Source organism: Erithacus rubecula, assembly GCF_903797595.1.
Source record: "Erithacus rubecula genome assembly, contig: scaffold_188_arrow_ctg1, whole genome shotgun sequence".
Taxonomy (NCBI): Eukaryota; Metazoa; Chordata; class Aves; order Passeriformes; family Muscicapidae; genus Erithacus; species Erithacus rubecula.
The window spans coordinates 85684-107137 of record NW_027636123.1 but is presented as its reverse complement, the minus strand read 5'-3'; the positions used below and the strand labels follow the sequence as shown (position 1 = coordinate 107137).

At 52.0% G+C, this 21454-nt stretch overlaps 1 protein-coding gene across 1 annotated transcript in view; it reads right to left on the bottom strand.

The window, feature by feature from the left end:
* Nucleotides 1–21090, bottom strand: part of LOC306815692 (Fc receptor-like protein 2) — a gene marked incomplete at its 3' end in the record, with an annotated part of 57466 nt that extends 36376 nt beyond the window's left edge. The window contains exons 1-2 of the mRNA XM_079332254.1: nt 20938–21090; nt 20205–20474 (exon numbers count right to left, since the gene is read on the bottom strand). Coding sequence (XP_079188380.1) covers nt 20205–20382 — 178 coding nt within the window. The 5' untranslated portion in view covers nt 20383–20474; nt 20938–21090. The remainder of the gene's footprint in view (nt 1–20204; nt 20475–20937) is intronic.
* Nucleotides 21091–21454: the final 364 nt, after the last annotated feature.

Below are 21454 nucleotides of genomic sequence, written 5' to 3'. Positions count from 1 at the left end.
TCTACAAAGAAGTTTACACCTTTAACATTTGAGAGTGAAATGGGTGGAGAAGGAGAAGCAGTGGAATGTCTGAGGCAGTTGTTTTCAAAATATATAGATAAGAGCTTCAGCTTTCCTTCTCCTGACTGTGTTGCCTGCAACATGGATGGACAGTGAGAGAGAGCTCTCCTTTGTTTTTTAGTCAGTATTTTTTTAGCTAGCTGAGGCAGTGAAGTTCCCTGGACTGTGGTTTTTCTTTTTCTTGGAACTGTTCAAACCTGCTCTGGACTGAAAACCCAGAAGAACACCGGGAGCTCACACCTGTGACCCACTGGGGCCTGGGACGCTGCATTCCAGCACCAGAGGGACTGATAAGAGACTGAGTGAGCTGAGCTACACCCACAAAAAGGACTTTCTGAATTTTCCATCTCTTCAAAACAACGGGAGGTTTCATTGTTTAATATTTTTCACTTTTTATGCTTGTGAATACTTTGCTTGTTAAATTGAAAGGTGTTTTTTTTCCACTTTTCTCCAAGGAAATCTTTTCCTGAAGTGGTAGGAGGAGGGGCTTGAATCTGCTTTCTAGGGGGATCCCTTTTGGAGCTTCCTCCCAAATTTGCCCTGAAACAGGACATACTCCAATGACCCAGATAATAAAGATGTGCTTGCATATTATGAAATGTGCGAGTACTAAACCTGTGCCCTCTGCAGGCAGACATCAGTTGTCTGCCCATGAACAGGCAGTGCCACTTGCAGGGCCCCAGTGCCCTGAGGTGCCGAGCTGGGATTGGCATCACTCAGAGAGGAGCTGAGGGAGAGCAGAGCACCTTGCAAGCTGCAGGTCCCAGACAACCCCAGAGGGCTCCTGTCCCATAAACATCTCCTCTGCCCCATTCTGAGATAGGGACCAGCTTCCTGTACCTCCAATCCAGGATCCTTCACATCTTCTGGAAGATCCCTCCAAGTCCCCAACCATACCTTTGTTCAACATGTTTATTTTTACTCTGGCTTTGGATGCTTGAGGAAGACAAAGAGAAATGCAAAGAAAATCCAGGCCACGGGGAGGATGTGCAGCCCCCAGCCAGGTGTCTTCCCAACAAAGATCAGCAGCACCAGGGCTCAGGGGGGCTCTGCCCACCGGGGGTCACTGGGGATCATCCAGCGCGGATCCTGCCATGGGGATGGAGCTGCAGCAGTGCACGAAGCTCTTCCTGCATTCGGGGCACTCGCAGGGCTTCCCTCAGTGGAGACTCCGTTGGTGCTGGGTCAAGGTAGAACCCCTTGAGAAGCTCTTCCCACACTCGGGATACTTGTAAGGTCTCTCCCCTGTGTGCATGCACTGGTGCATGGTGAGGCCATATTTGTGCTTGAAGCTTTTCCCGCAGTCATGACACTCATAAGGCTTCTCATCCCTGTGAGTGAAACAGTGAACGACAAGACTGGTGCTTTTCTGAAACCTCTTCCTGCATTTATCACACTCGTAGGGCCTCTCTTCAGTGTGGCTCTGCTGGTGAACAGTCAGGTTTGAGCTCTCTCTGAATCACTTCCCACACTCCCCACACTTGTAGAGCCGTTCCCCAGTGTGGATTCTCCAGTGTTGTATCAGGTGGGATATCCTCCTGAAGCCCTTCCCACATTCCGAGCACTTGTGGGGCTTCTCCCCATGGTGAAGCTGCTCACGCAGCCCCAGCTCCGAGCTCCGGCCGCCTCCCCGGCCCGGGCTGGCTCTTTCCTGCTGGGATCCCCGGGCTGTGTGTTTGCAGCCCCTCCTGCTGCGGGATCTGCGGGGCTTTTCCTCCCCGTTGCATTCCTGCGCCGTGGAGCCGCTGCAAACGGCCTCTTGCCCGAGGCTGTGCCGTGGGGATTTGTCGTCCCTGCTATCCGTGCTCAGCTCCTTGTCTGGGGGAGGAAGGACAAGGACAGGATGGGATTTGCCTCTGTGCCAGAGGGAAGGGCAAGGAGATCCCCGCAGGGCTGTGCTGGAGCCAGGACCGTGCTGGGCTGGGAGATGGAGCAGGACACAGGGGGAAAGGGGCACTGACTTCCTCCTCACCTGACTGGGGCTCCCGGCGAGGGAAGCGCGTGGTTCCAAAATCGCTCCTCCTCTTCCTGCCACTCCTCCTGTGTCCCTCCTCTTCCTCCCGCTACTTCTCTTCCGTCTCTTCCCGCTCCTCCTCTTCCTCCCGCTCCTCCTCCTCTCGCAGTGCAGCCAGAGCCGCTGGAACTGAGGTGCCCAACGCCCTGAACAACCCCCAGGTCCATCCCAGGACCCCTCAAATCCTTGGAACCGAGCGTCCCCCGCATCCCCGGGAAGATCCCCCCGTGTCCCCAAGCAGGTCGTTATTTAACATCTTTGTTTTTACCCTGGTTTTGGGTGTTTGGGAAGGACAAAGAGAAATGCAAAGCAAATCCAGGCCACGGGGAGGGTGTGCAGCCCCCAGTCAGGTGTCTTCCCAACACGGATCAGCAGCACCAGGGCTCAGGGGGGCTCTGCCCACCGGGGGTCCCTGGGGATTATCCAGCGTGGATCCTGCCATGGGGATGGAGCTGCAGCAGGGCACTGTCTTGGTTTGACAGACAGGTGTCTGCTGAGGAGCTCTGGAGCTTCTCTTGAAATGGAAAATGTAAACTCCTTCCCTCTAAATTAATATGACTTGGAAATTAAGGAGTTCCCTGGCAAAGATATGGGATTTAGAATAGCAGTTTTTCACTGGGAAAATTAAAATAAAAGTATAGTAATATAAAGACCAAACCTGGCAGGGTCAGAATGCAACCTGTAACCCTGTTGCTCAGGGTGTTGGTTACAGTCTGAATAATGGTACCTGTAGTTATCTTGGAGTGACAGATGTGTTTTTGTTGAAGCAATGATTTTGGAGAAGGGTGTAGTTACTTTTTTAACATCTAGTGGTGATGAAGTTAGGCCTGGTCTTCTGGGAATTTAGTGGGAAAGGTTGGTCTGATGTTTCAAATTTCAGATTTTCTTTAGGTAGGAAATACTTGGCTTTTCTCCCTGTGTGGGGCATCTCCCACAAGGTATAACTCCTTGTGGGGAGGAGTTCTGAGGGATGGGTCATGGCAGAGATAAGGAGCCCTGTTCCACCTGGTTTCAGCAGATGGTGATAGAATGTATACTTCTGCTTGCATCTTGCATTGCAACGTAAGACATGATCTACTCCTTATTCTATTACCATCTGCATCCTACCTTAATTAATACCTTCTTTCAACTCTGCTATATATTTTTATCCACAGTGAAACTTTACACACAGTTCTGACTTAAGATTAGGTTTTTCTGTGGTACTCAATCTTTATCTTTCTGCATTACCTACTAAGTGTAACTAGGCTTTTGAGCAAAAACAATTGTACGAATTGGTTTGCCTTTGCTTGAGGTGGGCCTAATCTAAACAGTCTTAAAATTTCTTTTATGTGTACTACAGGGACTTTATCCCCATGCACTGTGTGCAAGGCTTCAGACTGGGCAGGACTTGCTTAAGTGATGGACTCTCAGGTGTTGACTTTTTAGGTGGCTTTTGTTAAGTTCATTTCTCAATTTTTTGATGTTTCCCTGCCAAATGCCTTTAGGGTGATTTTAAGTAGCCTGTTGTACAGTTCAACTTTGCTGGCAGCTGGTGTGTGATAAGGGAAATGATCTATTTATTCAATCTCCTGTTTTTTGGCTGAGGTGTTTCTAAGGCTGTTCTTGAAATGGGTCCTGTTGTCTGACGATTCTCTCAGGGGTGCTGTGTCTTTATAGGACTTGCTTTTTTGGGCTTCAGACGGTGTTTTGAGTAGTAGTGTGAGGTACAGGGTGGGTTTCTAATTATCTAGTGGTGGCTTCTACGGTTGTGCTCACATAGCACTTGCCTTGGGGGGTTTGAGGCAGTGTGATGTAGTTCATTTGCTGGGCTTCTTTATACTTATATTTGGAATACTGCCCCCCATATTAGAAAGGCTTTTTGGGCTTGGCTTGCTTGATTTTAGCACATATCGTACAGTTATGGATAACTTGAGAAATGCAATTTATAGTTAAACCTGCTTTTCAGTTTTGTGCCTACTTATAGGTGGCATTTTTGCCTTGATGGCTTGAGGCATTATGGGCCTATTGAGCTAGGAATGACTCTCCCTTATGTTGCTAATTTAAATTTATTGGTGAGATCTGTATTTTTGCATCTTGGTATACTTGCTCCTTGTTTTAGTGTTCTTTATTAGACTGACTTTTGGGGACGTAGCCGTCCACATGATGGACTTTTACAGATAGTTCCTCTGACTGGCAATATTTTTCCACTCATCAGCAGCCTCAATTGGTTTTCCTTTATGTTGCTAGCTGGCCTTTTTTTACCTTTCTAGCTAACTCCACAGAGCATTGGTTACTATTTCTGATTCAGTATAAAGGTAGAGCTTTGGCCAGTTCTCTCTTTCAGCAGTGTCCAGGGCCAGCTGAATGGCTTTGAGTTCAGCAAGTGCACTTGATTCACCTTCTCCTTCAGTAGCTTGTGTGACTCGTCGTGTGGGGCTCCCTGCGGCCACTTTCCACTTCTGGTTCATCTCAAGCATGAGACAGAAACTGTCAGTGACAAGAGCACAGAGTGTTTCTTGTGCTGGTGGTTGGTTGTATGGTGGAGCTTTTTAGCCTGGGTTACGTGTTTCTGCTCCTTTTTGTTAGTGAGACTAAAGTTTTTATCTTGTGGCCGGTTTCAACTGTTTTTAAAATTTCAGGGTGATTTGTGTTTCTAATCCGGCCATGCTGTGATGAGAGCAATCCATGGGCTCCATGTGGTGTGGGTGGCGTGGTGGGTAGAGGAGCCTTTTCTTTAAACATGCACACCAGCACCAGGATTCAGGGTGCCAGGAGGAGTTGTGCTTTTGTGATAATTTCTTTTGAGGTGGCTTGAACTTTCTTATTGTAGGCGGATAACATTTTGTTGAGTTTTGGGGGTTTTTTTTGGTGAGTGTAGTTTACTTCAGACTTTCTGTAACTTTGGCTCTAGAATTCTAGAGCTCAGCCTCGAGTCTCCCCAGGCACCTTCTGCTAAAGACTCCAGGACAAGCCATTGTTCTTGGCTGCAGAGTAAAGCACGTTCCTCACCCCTGGTCCTGTCCTGACTGGGCCAAGGGCATTGCATGAGCCCTCCCCTATTTCCTTTTCCAGGCCCACACATTTTTATTTATTTCTTCATCATCCTCCTCGTTTAAAATTCTTTCTGTCATTCTCCCTTCTTCTGGTATCACCTCCATTCCCATCTTTACCTGTAAATCTCTCCTTTATAAGTAGCTACCTGCCCCAGGAACCAATAAGACATCTCCCAGCCAAATTGTTGTTCTCCCTCAATTATTATATCTTTAATGATAGGCACTGTGAACTCTTCTCCTTTTGCCCCTGTTACTTGTCCTGTGCTTTATTTATATTGCAGCCTTTTGGGGCTTTTAATAGGCAGCTTCTTTCTGCCCCTGTGTCAATCATAAACTTTAATACGTCCCCCGGGGACCTATTTTAATAGTTCCAATGCCCTTTTTTAGTTTTGGGGAAGCATCAGAGGAAATTTGCCGTTTAACAAAACTCCTTGTGTTTTGATATGGCGCTTCTCCTTTAAGGGAAGAGGCGCTTTGGACAGCCAGGTCCATTGTTGATAAGGGAACAGAGGTTGGCGTTCCCTGCCTGAGTCCCCTGAGGACGGGGACGGGGTGTGGGCAGGGAGTGCCCCAGAGCCGCTGAGCAGGCAGATCCTTGCGGCGGTACCGGAGCGGGGCCCGGGCAGCGCATGGGCTGTGGCAGCCGGAGTGGCGGAGTCCAGCACGGCTGGGCCGGGGCCGGCCGGGAACGGGACAGGCGGGGCGGCTGCGGGACAGGTGGGCGGGAGCGGAGCCGCTGGCGCTGCTGGCGCGGCGCTGGGGTGGGAGCAGCGGCGGGAGCCACGGCGGGAGCCGCGGCGGGAGCGGCGCTGCCTGTGCTGCCGGCAGGGCCGGGAGCGGTGCCCTGGGGATTGTCCCATAAAGGCGGCGGGAACGGGGCTGCCGGTGCTGGGGGGATCCAGGGCGGCCGGGGCGGGGCTGGGGGAACGGGGAGGCAACATTTCTAGGGGGTCCCAGTTTTTATCTTTCGAGTTTCTGATATTTTATAAACTTTTACTCCCAGTGGCTCTTTTTCTCTTATCCAGCATGCAGCATATTCTCCTTCTTCCAGATTAACCGGTTCTTTTGAATTTGCAAATGTGTTTAAAGCCTGGCAAATCCAAGCCTCAAAAGACTCATATCTTGGCCAGAAAACATGGTCAGATCTTATTTCCGTTTTCGCCCATTCTATCATACAAAACTGAATCATCTTTAGTTTTTCCTTTTCTCTTGTAGAAGGATCACCCTCCCAGTTATCTAGCATAATTTCCAAGGGTCTGTCTTCAGGTATCTCTACTGGCACCTTTTTATCCCCTGTTTCTCCTGAGCCTTTTTTATTATTTTTTTGTCCCATCTCTCAAGATTTTATCTATTTGCCCCAGGCCTATTTCCTACTTCCCCAACACTGCAATATTATCCTCTCTTCCCCACAACAGTGTATTTCACCTTACTTTATAAAATTAAGATTAATAATCAGTACCATATACACTTCCATTCATTCACACTCACTCACAAGACACAAACTCAAAAAATAAGGTACCTCTTACTTTTAAAGGTAGTTCTTAATATTTACTTAGGGGTATAAAATCTCCAAAGCCCAGATGTCTTAGGTCCTTGACATAGCACCAATGAAAGCCCAGGTTTCTTGGATTTTTCTTCATCAATCCAGCAGCTCTTTTTTGTTTCTTTGTTTGTTCCTGTTTCCCAGTGGATTGTACCAAGAAACCCTCGACTCCCTCCAAGGGGTCCTCAGCCCCTCCCACAGTGGGGAATTCTTTCACTCTTTTTCTCTCCCTTCGTTTCCTCACTGTTTGAGTGTCTCCAGGTACTTCAGACCTGCAGCTCTCAGAAACTCCGCACTCGCTTCGCAGGTCTGGGGTGACCAGCCCGCGTCTCACACACACAACACTCACCACCCCCCCCCCGTCTCTGCCTCCCCAACAATACTTAGAATACTTTTTATTGTCAGGCTCTTCATGCAAAAGAATTTTGAGGCCAATGCCGCGGTCTTAGAGAGCCCTTCTCCTTTTGCTTTATCTGCCTCCTTTTTGTCCTTTGGGTACTTCGACCTGCAAACCCAATCCACACCAGGAGAAGCGGAGCGACGCCGCCGAAATCGGGTGTGGCGCGCCCCTCGCTCTGGGATCCCTGGGGTCTTGGAGATGAGGTGTTGATCCCAGAAGAGATCCCAACTGTGAAAAACAAGGTTCACTGCTTTGGGAGAATTAAAAGATTTAATAAAAAGACAATAGGAGACATACATAAAGCAAAGGGTTCAAACGGCCGGGTGCTTGGCATGCTGCTGAGAGCACACCGCTGCTTCGGGAACACCCCTTTAAATACGTTTTACAATCCATCCCTTTGTTACATATTCATAACCTTCATGCATAGTCAGCTGTTTCTGGGAACTGTTCAGCATGGCCACTCCTTGGGTCCGCCTTTTTAGAGCATGTGTGTTTCTTGGTTTGTGGTTTTATTCTTCTCCTTATCCCTTTTAATTTGGGTGGTGGTCCCAGCCGGTGAGTGTTGATAATTGTCTTGTCAGCTGCAGGGTCCCCATCACATGTTCACGGGCTGTTATCTTTGACTAAGCGGGTAGTATAAGCACACTATCTCTAAAAAACTTATGTCTGACTTTTACTATTAACCAAGACTATATCCAAAAAGAAATGCTATTTTAGCATTATACATATAGCATTTATCCCAATACTTGCAAAGAGCCAACAACATGTCATGCATTTATAACACAAATCTATTTCGTGTCAGCTCCAAATACCCCTCCCCCCTTCAAAAAACCACCCAGGATATTTGGGGCGAGCTCCCCCTCCCCGGGCACCTGCGGGATGCGGGGGGCGATGGTCTGGGGGCGAAGGAGCTGCGGATACAGAGAGCGGGGAACGCACGTGGTGCCTCCTCTCAATCTCCTTATCCTTCCTCCTTCTCTGTCTCTCCTCTTGCTCCTCCTCCCCTTCCTCCGACCCTCTGGCTGCGTGGTCGGGCCGGGACATGAAGGGAAAAGGCTGGGTCACCCCCAAACCCTTTGAAGGGGAACAATGGGAAAGGGGCGGGAGTGGGGGGACAGCGGGAAGTGGGACCCACTGAGGGTCCCCCAGTTATCCCCAGGACCCCCAAGCCCCGTCCCAGCCCTCCCAGTTCTCTCCGCACCCCCGGCTGAGTGGGGGCTCAGCCCAGGACCCGTCGTCGTTCGGGGCTCCCCCGAGTGCAGCGAACAGGAGAGTTCCCGGCTCGGAGCGGCCCCAGCACAGGAGGGGATCCTGTCCCTCTGTGAGGGCGTTTAAGGCTCTTCAGGCACCTTAGAAGAGAAGTTTTTCTCATTTTGTTGTTTTTTGGGGGCAATCCCACCACTACAAGGGTGCTTTTTCCTCTCCATTTTAGGGTGTTTGTGGGGCCGCAGCCCCAAAAGCCCCTTTTAAGGGGGGATCATGATGGCTTAAAGTGACATTTGTAGGAGAGCCCCCACTACAACCCCCTGTAGGGGATGTTTTGTACGCTAGGGTGGATTTTTTGGGGTTTTCTCTACCATCACCGCTTTAAGAGCCGTCTATAGTCGGTGCCCACTGTAACTCCCCGTAAAAAGTGCAGCACGACTCCCTTGATTCCGGCAGAGGAGCCCCGGGGGGGTTGGGGTCCTGGGACGTTTGGGGGTACCTGGGTGATGCCAATGATGATGGGGACCCTGTGCTGGGTATAAACGCTTGGGAAGGTTTCTACAGGGAGTTTGTTGCTCCGGGGCTTGTAGGGGACTTTTTGGGAGTTCCCAAGGGTGGTTTTCAGAGGTGCAGATGGGGGAATATGAATGATTCCTGGGGTGGAATTGGGGGTCCCAAGGTGGTTTATGGATACCTGCTGGTGATGGACATGGGGATCCCGTGCCAGGTGTAAATTGTCTCAAGGTGATTCTTGGGGAGTGTTGGGAGGTCCTGTGGTACTTTTGATGTCCTCAGAGAGTTTGGGGGGCCCGTATGGGGTTTTGCAGCCTTGGACAGGTTTTGGAGGGTCCCGAAGATGTTTTCAGAATACCAGGGAAGGCTGAGGTGTCCCAGAGGGGGGGTCGAGGGTTCCCGGGCGGTTTTGGGGGTACCTGGGTGATGCCGGTGACAGAGCTGGGACCCCGTGCCGGGTATGAACCTTCTCACTGCGCTCGGGCAGCGCCAGCGTGTTCAGGGAGATCCTGGGGGGACCGGGGGGTTCTATGCAAATCCCAGGGGACCCCAAATGCTAAAGGACTCCCCTGAACTCCTCTCAGTGCTGGATCTGCTGCAAGCATCTCACCCAAAACCCTGAGAACTGTGATGAGTGACAGCCTGGGAGTGTTTCTCACTGTCTGCCGCACTGCACAGAACACCCCAGGCAGAGCACTCCAGGAGGGAATTCTTCCCCTTCTGCTTTCATCCCTGCCATATTTCTGGAGACATTCCTGGCAGGTGTGCTCCAGGTTATCTGTGAATTCCTCAGTCTCAATCTCCTCAGTTTCCCAGCACCTCTTGGTGACCTGGGCAGCGCCGGCAGCCACCACGAAAGTCCCGGATCGCAGCTGGGAGGAATTCCCGGCCGTCCTTGGTGAGCCCATGGGATCCGCGGACGCTGCCGTGGGACAGGAAGGCACAGGCGGAAACCTCCTGCAGCAGGGGTTCCCTGTATGCAGCAAAGGGAGCTCCAAGGGTCCCCGGTGTCCCCACCTGCAGCACGGGGCGGGGAAAGCCGGGATGGCCGGGAATAGGGGTCAAGGGTGTCCTCAGTGCTGAGGGAAGGAGGGGCTGGGTGCTGGGAAAGGCAGGAATAGGGGTGCAGGGGGTCTCTGGCTCAAGGAATAGGGGACTCTGCAGCTAGGAGAGGCGGGATGGCCAGGAAAGGGGTGTCGGGGTTACTGGTGCTGGATAAGGGAGTGCAGGGTGAAACGTATGGCCGGGAATGGGGGTTCGGGGGGATCAAGGCACCCGGGAATGGGGATGTAGGGGCCCCTCCGTGCTCCGGAATGGGCGATCAAAGAGTCCCGGGGCCGGGAGTCCCCCTCAGCTCTGGCCGCCCCCTCCAGAGCCCCCAAGAGCGCCCCAGCCCCAGCGCTGGAGCCATGGCGCTGCTCGGCCCCGCCCTCTTAGCAGGCTCCGGCCCCGCCATTGGCGCCCCTCTTTCCTGCCAGCCAATGGTAGCCCGAGTGTGCAGAGGCGTCACTGGTCACCGGGCAGATCCCGGCGTTGCCGCCGGCTGCGGAAAGGGAAAAGCGGGGGGAGGGCTCGGGGAAATTCCTGGGAATTCCCCTGGATCCCCTCCCGGGATCCCCCGGGACTCTCCTCGGCCACGCACTGCAGGACCCCCGGGCCGGGCTGTGCTCAGCTCCCGGGGCCTGCGCTCCAGCTGTGCCTGCAACCCGCCGGCTCCGGCCCAAAGCGGGGCGAGCACCGCCAGCCGCGGATCCATTTTTTCCTGCGGCTGCGGCTCCGAACCCCGGCAGAGCAGGACTGGGCGCTGCGACTGCGAGCCCTGATTGCCAATCTCCTTCTCTCTCTTTCTCCTGTTCTCTCCCCTTGCTGTGGGTGATCATCAATCCCAGAGCGGCCGGAGAGCCCCGTGCCCAGAACTGAAGCCTTTAACTATGGAGCTCTTTATTCCTAGAAACAGCAGAGAACCCAAGGGAATGTTCCATGGCGGTACTACTGCCTAGCCATGCCAGAAACGAGGTACCATACACACTCCCTGGGAACTCTCAGAGAAGTGGGGGTGTGTGTTTCCACGCTCGTGGGATTGCCCATGCACTTGCTGTGTCTAGTGTTGTTTAGGGCTGTTTGTATGTAAATTCGTTTTTCATAAGATGGTGAGCTTACTACTGGAGGAGGAAGGCAATTTTTAGCAGGTAGAGCCGTAGCTGACTGTATGGTGTCCGGAGGTGTAGAGATAGGGACAATGCGTGCGGAAGAACTTCGGGTTGTTACGGGCAGCTAGTGACCCCTTCCCCCTTGTGGTCAAACCCTAGCTCTGTACCTGGCAGCCCCCCCACTGGCCGGAGATAATCTAGAGGAAATGATACAAGCTACCTAAAGCCATAAAACCCCCTGTGACCCCTGAATAAATGCCATTTGCTGTCCACCACGTTGGTGTCTGGAGCTAATGGACTGAGTGGCCTTGGGCTAAAGGTCACCGTGCTGGGTCCCTGAACCAGGTCGCTACGCAACAAGTGGTGCCGAAACCCGGGAAAATCGCCCGGATTTCGGGGTTCTCCTGGACAGGACCCAGCGACTGCACAGGCTGGCCTAGTGCAGTGGCGGAGACGTCCCCAGACCGGCGAGGATGACTGAGCATCTCGCAAAGGTCGTGAGTCAGTTCCACGAACAGTGGAAGTTAGATTGTAAGCTGAAATAATTTTGTCTAGCGGTGCCGAGACTTATTCAGCTTGGGGCTATAGACAGCCCGGTGGATATTCTCCATCCGGAGATATGGGGTGCGTGCACCACCGCTTTGGCTGAGGACACTATGTCCTCTGGCTCGGGAAAAGCACTTAAGGCCTGGGGGAGGGTAGTTAAGGCTTTGCGAACTGCCCGGCAGGAACAGCTCACCTGGCAGGCCTCCCGGGCTTGTTCCCTGCCGGCGCCGCAGCTGGGAATCGGAGCGGCGGCGCAGACCACGGACGAGTTTGAGTCGGGCGGGTGTGCGGCCGCGGGCACCCCGGAGCCATCCCCGCAAACTCCGACTCAAGACCCACCTCCGTGCGGGGAGGGGGAGCAAGGCACGCGGGTGTTGTGGCAAGGATTAGCGGAAGAGGCGCGGAATGCGGCCATTATCTCGGAGATACAGGCGGCAGAGACTAAAGACCCGCTGCCGTATAAGTTTGAAAATGGCGCCGAACCACGCGGTCAGGCATTGTGTACTCCGGGAGGCGGAGAAACCACGGGCGTTCTGAACGGCGCAGGCGCAGGCTCGCCGGGAGGAGGGGCGGTCCCCGGGAGTGAGCGTCAGACCTATCACAATGCCCAATTTAAATTAGATCCTTATAAGGCAAGAACCTCCTCCAGCAGGAGGCGGGGGAAGCACCGGGGGAGGGAACGGTCCCGCCCCTGGGGGAGGAGGCAGGGGCAGAGCCCGAAGAAAAGGTGTGGTAGGCAGAGGACAGGCAGACACGAAGCATTACCCTCACCAGCAGTTCAGGTGGGTTCTGTGCCATCTCTCAAGTGAGAGGGTCATCAAAGAAATTGTTACAGCTGACACCCCAACCTTCAAGTTCACACTGAAAGACATTTTTCCCTTTCATACGGGATTCCCCAAGTTTGATAAACCAGCTATGTTCCAAACCTACTGGTGTTCTGCTTCCAACCCAGGGAAAAGTTACTGTAATTACCCAGGGCATGGATATTGTGGGTATTGGGAGTGTGAAACTATAGTGACAAGTGATAGATGGAAGCCACAACAGCCTGATAAGTTCCTACAAATTAAGTATTTTCCTCACGGCTGTATTGAACCGAAATTTGCTATGGATAAGTACGTACTCATGCCCCAAGGCAGAAAACAGCACACATGCACAGGCTATGTAATGACAGTCCTGCAGCCAACCCACAATAGCTGGACCACAGGCAAAGTGTGGACAGCATTTGTCCATCACGATCGCCGCATCTGGACAAACATACAAGTTATCAGATTCCCACCTTCAATGTCCCAATCAGCCAGACCCAATCCTGTTCTTGCAGTGGGTAGACCCAGGAAGGAAGTTGCAGCTAACCATAGCTCCAGCCACAAAACACATGTGCCACAATCTACCTCCTTCCCATGCAGTTTCTTAGTCAAACCTACCCTCTCTGATCCTTTCCTAAGTGTGTTAAATGCTACCTTTTTATCGTTAAACCAGTCCAACCCAAACCTCACAGAATCATGCTGGTTATGCTATGATGCACAACCCCCTTTTTACGAAGGTGTCGCTCTTGATCTCCCATTTATCTTTTCAAAGTCAGACAGTCCACGCCAATGCAGATAGGACACCCCCCCCGGAGAGGCATCGCCCTAAGCCAAGTCACTGGCCAAGGCAGATGCTTCGGCAATGCAACCTTGTCAAAGCAGAGAGGGAACATCTGTCGGGAATTCGTCAAACTTAAAGGGGGAAAGTTCCAGTGGGTGATCCCAACTGCATCAGGAATGTGGGTCTGTCACTGAACTGGGGTAACCCCATGTGTACTCCTTGACAAATTCAATCATTCTACCGACTTTTGTGTCCAAGTTCTTATTGTTCCCAGAGTCCAGTACCACCAGGACGTCGAGGTGTTCCACTTGCTTAAGGAACCTGGTCGGCTTCACAAGCGAGAAGTGATAACAGGCATCACCATCGCGATGCTCCTTGAGTTAGGAGATGCCAGCACTGCCATTGGCGTCTCGGCCCTGGCAACCCAGCATCAAGGACTGACTCAACTGCAGATGACTGTTGATGAAGACTTGCAAAGGATCGAGAAATCCATCTTGTCCCTTGAGAAATCCCTTTCCTCACTCTCTGAAGTTGTCCTTCAAAACCGACGAGGATTGGACCTTTTGTTTATGCAGCAAGGAGGCCTGTGTGCCGCCTTGAAAGAGGAATGCTGCTTCTATGCCGACCACACAGGAGTCGTTAGAGACTCCATGGCCAAACTGAGAAACTGATTGAGCCTCGGAAAGATAGACAGAGAAGCTCAACAGAGCTGGTTTGAATCGTGGTTCAACCAGTCCCCATGGCTCACCACCCTAATATCTACCCTCATAGGCCCACTCATTATAATCTTACTAACACTAATCTTTGGGCCTTGCATATTCAACAAATTAGTGCTATTCATTAAAAAGCGTTTAGGAACAGTTAACATTATGCTTGTTGAATGCAGACAACTACTTTAAAGTGTGCCTGTTACTAACACATCTACAATTTTATACTAACTTTACTAACCCATGAAATTTTTAAATGCCTACATTATGTAACCTTTATATGATTTTTACTAATCCTGAGGGAGGGGGGAAATGTAGAGATAGGGACAATGCGCGCGGAAGAACTTCGGGTTGTTATGGGCAGCTGGTGACCCCTTCCCCTTTGTGGTCAAACCCTAGCTCTGTACCTGGCAGCCCCCCCCCCGCTGGCCGGAGATGATCTAGAGGAAATGACACAAGCTACCTAAAGCCATAAAACCCCCTGTGACCCCTGAATAAACGCCATTTGCTGTCCAACACGTTGGTGTCTGGAGCTAATGGACCGAGTGGCCTTGGGCTAAAGGTCACCATGCTGGGTCCCTGAACCAGGTCGCTACGCAATAGCATGGGCAAGGAATTTGAGTTCCCCGAGGAAAATTGCAGTAAGTTACCTGTAATTTCCTGTGCATAAAGATCCAGGCAAGAACATCAGTGAACTGTGAGTATCGCTTGGTTGGGTGGTGTGTGACTGGTGTCTCTCTGAGATGCAGCAGTTACGGGCCGAGTGCTGAGTTCTTCTAACCTCAGTTCTGACTTCTCAAGAGACAAGCAGCAGGTGAAGGAACAAAGTGAGTGAAGAGGGGACTTCTAAATAAAATCAGGGGCTGGGAGAGCTCCTTGAGGGGATTTAAAATAAAAATCAGGGGCCAGGGGCGTTTGTCAAAGGGATTTTATTTAAAAAGTCGAGGCCAGAGGCACTGAAGGACCAGTCAGGAATGGGTCAGGTTTTTTTAGAAAACCAAAGAACCCAGGTACCAAAGGTTCAGATAAAAATCAGGGTTCATGTAAGAACTGGGATACAAAGGATAAAGGGAGCCAAGGGTTTCCTAGCACAGTCCACAGTAGTGGATTACTAGGAAACAGGATAAAAGTAGGGGACCCAAAACATTGCTGGATTGAGGGATGAAATTCCCAAGAGCATCCAAGGTTGTCCAACAAAAATGTGACAGTAAAGAAAAGGTACTTTGGTATTGTGTTGTCTTGTAAGAATTAGTGAGAAAAACATATTGAAGAAATAAAATTGAGTATGTGTGAATGAATGCTTATGTATTATTAATTAAAAGTTTATTTCTGGAAAGAGGTGGATTATATTGTACTCTTGGAAAATAAGAGTTTTCTTTGCTGTGGGGGAGGGAAGTGATATTTAAGTTACCAGAGAAATTGGTTAGAGAGGCAGAGGCCAGGAAGAATGGGAAAAGTCTTGGGAAAATGGGACAAGAAGCAGGTAAGATAGGTTCAAAGAAAGAAGGGGAAGGAAAAGTGCTGGCAGACATGCCCTGGGAGGCTTAGATTTGCCAGCCCTTGAATGTATTTGTAAATTGAGGAGAATCCAGTGATCCAAAGAATGGGGAGTATGCCATGTATTGGGCAAGAGACACCAAACCCCTGGAAAAATAAGTTTTTACAAGATCAAAAACCCCAGAGACAGAGAAAGGAAAGGAGAAGGAGAAGAAGAAGGAAAGAAAAGAGAGCTGGGATCCTCGGGAAATATTGCCTTCCCCCTGGCTCCGGTTTTGCCCCAGCCTCGGCACCCGAAGCTTTTCCCCCGGTGCCTGCCCCAGCCTCCATCCAGGCTGCCGCGGGTTTTTCGCAGGTTGCTCCAGCCGTGGCCCGGCTGCCCTGGGCTCCCCGCCTGTGCCAGCACAACCCACGCCGGTTCCTCTGCCTGTCCCCTGTCCCCACCAGGCGCCGCGGTCCCAGCGCCACCAGCCGCGTGTGCACGGGCCGTGCACTGATCTGGTTGCTGATGGAGGCTCCTCGGCGGTTCCCTCCAACCACTCTCCCCACAAGTGCTGCCTTCTGCCCCCACCTCTCTCTCTCGGGCACTCTCAGGTCTCTTACTAAACCCTGCCCTTGCCACTGCTCCCTTAGTGACTCCGGCTCCCACTGCCCAAAGGAACTCCCTCTGTAAAGGAAGAATATCGTACCAAAGTGCTGAGAGTTCAGCTGAAATCCAGAGACATCCTGACAGTCCCTCCCATCCCACTACTCCTGAACATTCATGTTTTAGAGACGGGGAGAAGGGAAAGGGTGAAGCCCTGGCACAGTCAAGGTACCAGGAGCAGGCTGAGAATGCCAGTTTGTGCTGTGAAGAAAAGATACACTGTGGAGGGAGGTGCCCTCAGCTGGGAAGGGATCTGAGAGTAGTTCGGGAGGTACATCTGGAAGAAGATGGGGAGATCATGGGCTCTATCATCCAAAGCCTTTAAGAAAACAGGCCCACAAAAGAAAGTATTCAAATTTATAGTAAATACTGGAACAAAAAGAACTTGTGTAGTAAATGTTCTAAGAAAATATGATGTGTGCAAAGATGGCAGGAGAAAGGGAAAAGGAATTTGATGTTGCTGTCATGAATTAAAGGTGTAGTAAGTAAAAGTAAAACCAAAGTATGGAGGAGAAATATCTTAAAAATTTCTGAAATAAGTAATAACATATTGAGAAAAAAATTTCAGATACCATTAGGAATAGCAGGTTATACCAGAAGGAGGGAAAATCTAAAAGAACAAGCCTCTCCTAATAAGGAAAAGATTAATCTTAATAGTTCATCCAAATGTTTACAAGGAAAAAGAATGTCAGGATATGCCTTAATTAATGAAAAAAAAAGATGCAGACTATCAAAAAAAAAAAAAAAAGGACACTACTTTCAAATTGGTTAATTCAATTTTACAAATTATATGCTCTATAAAGTCCATTAAAACATTTAGCAAAAGAAACAAAACAAACCAACAACAACAACCATCTGGGAAATATCAATTTTACTCTTAGAAGGCAGTGACTCGATGAGCCGCTGTGCTGAGGGGCACAATCCCCCCTTCACACGCTGCCCCAGCTGCTGGGGATGTGCCCGAGGACACGGCCCGAGACGCTCCGGCCGCCCGCCCCTCACCGTCTCTGCCGCCGCCAGCGCCGCAACGACGAGTCAGCGCAGCCGCGGCGGAAGTGACGCACTGAGCCACGCCCAGCCACGCGCTGTGCCCCCTGGGAAATGGAGTCCAGAGCCGCGCACACGCGCAACTAAAATAAACTATATTTATACAGCAGAGTTTCGCAACATTATACATACAGCATTCATTTTATTATTTGCGAAAAGCCAATAATATAATATATTCTTATAACAACGATGGAATCGTATAAAATAGAAGCAAGCCCCCCAAAATACGCTGTGTAGTTCAGAACAGTGAACAGAAGGTGGCAATGTTACTCCACAGAAAACATAAATGACAAAAATCCAAAAAATCCTAAGTGACGGAACTCACCGTGTGAAAAATGCGGAGGGATTTCGGGAGGGGTTTGGGCAGTCTCGTGACTATCAGGATGTCTGTAAAGCCGAGGGAGCGGTGCCCGATGGAACGTGTCCATGGAGGGACACCCCCAGCACGTGCCCGGGATCGGAGCTGATGCCTTAAATTTTAGTTTTCCTATTTTCCAGATTCTGCACTGCACTGCACTGCCTTAGTGTGTGACTCTGAACTCCATGTAAAGTGTTAGGAGGTTCTCATCACAGTTCAGTCAGACAAAACAATCCTTTTCCAGCCCCAGGAGCAGGGACACTGTGGCAGCTTCAGCCTCAAAATGTATAATTTATACAAGAAGTGCAAACAGCAGTGAATTGGGGAGAGCAATGTGGGAGGGTGGGATTGCATAACCTGAAACTGGAATTGGACAATTAACCGTATGGAAATGGACCAAAAGTTATAAAACTGTGAAAACTCATGACTTGGAGTCCAGCTTGGGTGAAGCCTCTTGTACTTCCCAAGGTGTATCCGTGTAATACTCTTACTAAATTCTATTTTATTCCTTTAACTCTGTCTAGTGTCTGTTCCAGGTCAGCCTCTTTGGGTATCAGAACGAAGGGGTACTTTAACAGTTAAATGAATTTATTTGGATCAGGAAGAGGAGCCCTTGGTGGGGTTCGGGGGGTCCCTTGCTGAGGATTTAATGAGAGGAGTTGAGATCCCCAGCCCCTGCTGGGAATTTGGGGTGTTGAGGTGCTGAGGGTCCCTTGCTGAGGGTGTGGTGAGGTTTGGGGTGTCCTGAGGGGTGGAGGGTCCCTTGGTGAGGGTGTGACTGGGGGGAGATGGGCCCATGGCCCTTGCTGGGAATTTGGGGGGAGATCCTGGATCTGGTGTTCTCCAGCTGCTGCTTTTAGACACCCAAAATTGTAACATTGACGCAGAAAACACCTTTCCATGGGAATATTCCTGATATTCCTGCTGTGTGGAAACTCACCTTCCCCCTCAAAACCAAAATTAGTGAAACTTTGTGGATCTTTTTGGACTATAGTGCCTCAAATCCCTGTGTGGATGTTGGTTTTCTGGGATCCCTCCACATCTCCCCACCACTGCACTTCACTCTGGGTTGGTTAAATCCAAATACTGACTAATTCCAGGGATTTCTGAGCTGCAGGAAAGTTTTACTACCAGCTCTGGAAGCACAAGGTGTGTGAGGAGCTGTCAGGACTTGTCTGTGGCCATTGCATCTTGAAGAAATCCTGGCTGGGATTTGGCTCTGTCCCAGCTGACCCAAATTCCCAATTCTTTGATTTTCCATATGGGAGAAGCTCTAGGAGCGGGGGGAATTCTGCACCTGGATGAGACAATTGGAGGAGCAGAATTCCCAGGCTGAGAGGGGAGGATTTTGTGGGCATTGGGAGGAATTTTTCCCCTATTTGTGAGTGTTTAAAACGCTGGGAATGGCCAAAACATCCCCTTGGGACTGGCCCCGAGGCCCCAGGAATCCTTGGCACCGATTCTCTCAGGAGAGGGGATTTGAGGGAGCCCAAAGGGCATCACTGGGCTTTGGCAGAGCTGTTGTGGAGACAGAGGGAATTCAACTGCCATGGCCTGATCCTGGCTGCCCTGGAAAAGGGGGAGGCTCTGGAACCCCCAAGGGCCTTTGTGCCATCGTGGTGTGGGGACCACGGCACAGGAGGGGTTTGGGAATGGTGACACGAGAATCCAGAGCCTCCTGAAGGCTGCTTTGGCCATCAGAGCAATGAAGATCCAGGGCCCTGCCAGGTTCCTCTGGTGGAAAGAATTGAGCTGGGGGAATTGTGTGGGGTTTGTTCCTTGTTGGGGCTTTTCCTTGAAATGGTTCCTTTTGTGACCCTTTGGATTCTGACCCTTGTTGCTGTTGCTGTTGGTTTTGTTCTCTCGTTGCAGTTTGCAGGAAATTGTTCTTGTCTCTGCCCTTTGGGACCTTTGCTTTTTGTGCCTGCACTGGCAGGGGGAAGGGCACCAGCCCCTGTTTTTTTGTGGCAGCCCAAAATTGGAGAATCCCCTTCCTAAAGCTCAACAGTGCTGAACAAAGAAACACCATCTCTGACAGTTGAGCCAAAAAGCTGCATTTCGGTGCCAATAAGAGGAAACGAGTCCTGTGTTCCCCAAAGCTGGGAGGAGAGATGGGGAGCCATGAGTGTACTGGGAGCACTGGGAGGGGGAAAGGGGAGCATTGGGTGCCCTATGCAGCCCCCTGACTCATGGTCATCACCCTGGGCAGGATGGGCAACCACGGGAGCCATGGGATGGGGACTACCAGTGTCCCCAGTGTCACAGCACGCTCTCATAGGTGTCACTGGTGTCCTTTAGTCGCCCGTGGGGTCCTGGCAGCTCTGTGTGGGTCACCCACCCCGGCAGTGCCACCAGTGACAGCCCCCAATGACAGCCAGGAGCAGGAGCAGGTACAGGAGGGTCCTGCTGACATTCACAGCCACTGCTGGGGACACAGAGGGACACAACGGGGTCACCCTGAACCCCGGGAGTCCTGAACACTCCGGTGATTCCGTGTGACCTCACCTGTGAGTCCAGTGGTTCCCTGTGGTGTCACCTCCAGGGCCAGCTCTGGGCTGAGTGCCCGGAACACGCGGTGCCCGTCCTGTCCCAGCTGGTTGGTGGCCACGCACTGGTAGGTGCCCAAATGTCCCACACTGAAGGCCCCAAGCTCCAGGAGGGTACCCTGGGCCACCTCGTGCCCGTTGTGCAGCCAGGTGAAGGTGACAGGGGCTGAGCCCACCTGCACCGAGCAGCGCAGGGTCACAGGGTCACCTGGGCACACCTGGAGTGCCGGGGGACCGGGAGTGATGGTGGCATTGGCCACGGGCACTGCGGGGACACAGACAGGGCTGGCACTAGGTGCGGCGGGGATGGGGATGCTGTGGGTGGTGTCACCTTCAGTCTGGGGGCCCCACTCACCCAGGACAGTGACATTCAGGAGGACACTCTCGGCCACAGTGTCCCCATTGCTGACCCGACACTGGTAGTGGCCGCTGTCATTGTGCCCAACATGCCGCAGCTCCAGGAGGGGGCCAGTGCTCAGCAGTGTCCCCGAACCCCCCCGGTGCCAGGAGAAGGACAGAGGACCTGTCCCCATGGCCACCGTGCAGCTCAGCACCAGGCGATCCCCAACTGCCACCCGTCCCCCTGGGGGCTCCACAGATGTGGACACCCCTGAGGGTGGGACCCCTGCAGCGGAACATAGGAGGGGTTGAGGACATGGGAGGAGTGGGGGACAGCAGGGAGGAGTGAGGGACTCAGGGAGAGGGAGGATCAGAGAGGGGGTGGGAGGATCACAGTGAGGTAGAAAGGCATGAAGTGGGGCGGACGCTTGGAAAGGGAAGGAAGGAACCCCAGGGAAGGATGGGACATTCAGAGAGGGGACACATGGAGAGGGTTGAAAGGAACCACAGGAAAGATTTTGGGGACTCAGACAGGGATGGCAGGGCCATGGACAATGGAGGGACATCAGAGAGGGAGAGGGACACCAAGGGAGAACTGTGGGGACCTGGTGGGGGATGCAGGAACCAGCGAGGTTGATGGGGGGACCCAGGAAGAGAGCTGGGAAGGCAAAGTGGCACACAGAGGGTTGAGCAGGGATGAGAGACCTGGAGGGGCTGTGGGGGCTCCCCGTGCCCATCCCCACACTCACTGGGCACCGTGACGCCGAGCCGGGCGCTGCTCTTCCGCACGGCCCCCCCCCTCGGAGCGCACCTCGCAGCTGTAATTCCCCGAGTGGGAGACCCCCACGGCAGACACCAGGAGCTGCGGGGACCCCTGCAGGCCCCCCACCAACTGCCCGTCCTGGTAGAAGCAGTACAGGATGGGGGCTGGGGGCTGCAGGGGGCTGGGGGTGCTGAGGCAGCTGAGATTGAGGGGAGACCTCTCGGGGAGCTCAGGGGGGACCCTCCAGCACCAAGACAGGCTTGAGATCTGGGAAGGAGATGGGGGTGGGGACTGTTACTCTGAGTCCACTGATAAGTGGCTTTGGGGGTGTCAGGAAATTGGGGTTCCAGCCGTGGGGGTGCTCACCGTGCACTGTCACTGTCACCGCTGCTGACACTTTTGCTCCTGTTCGCTCCAAGCCCCCGCACTGGTAGCGGCCGCTGTTGTGCAGCTCCAGGGGTGACAGGGACACCTCTGTGTCCCTGAGGGAGCCCACCAGCTCC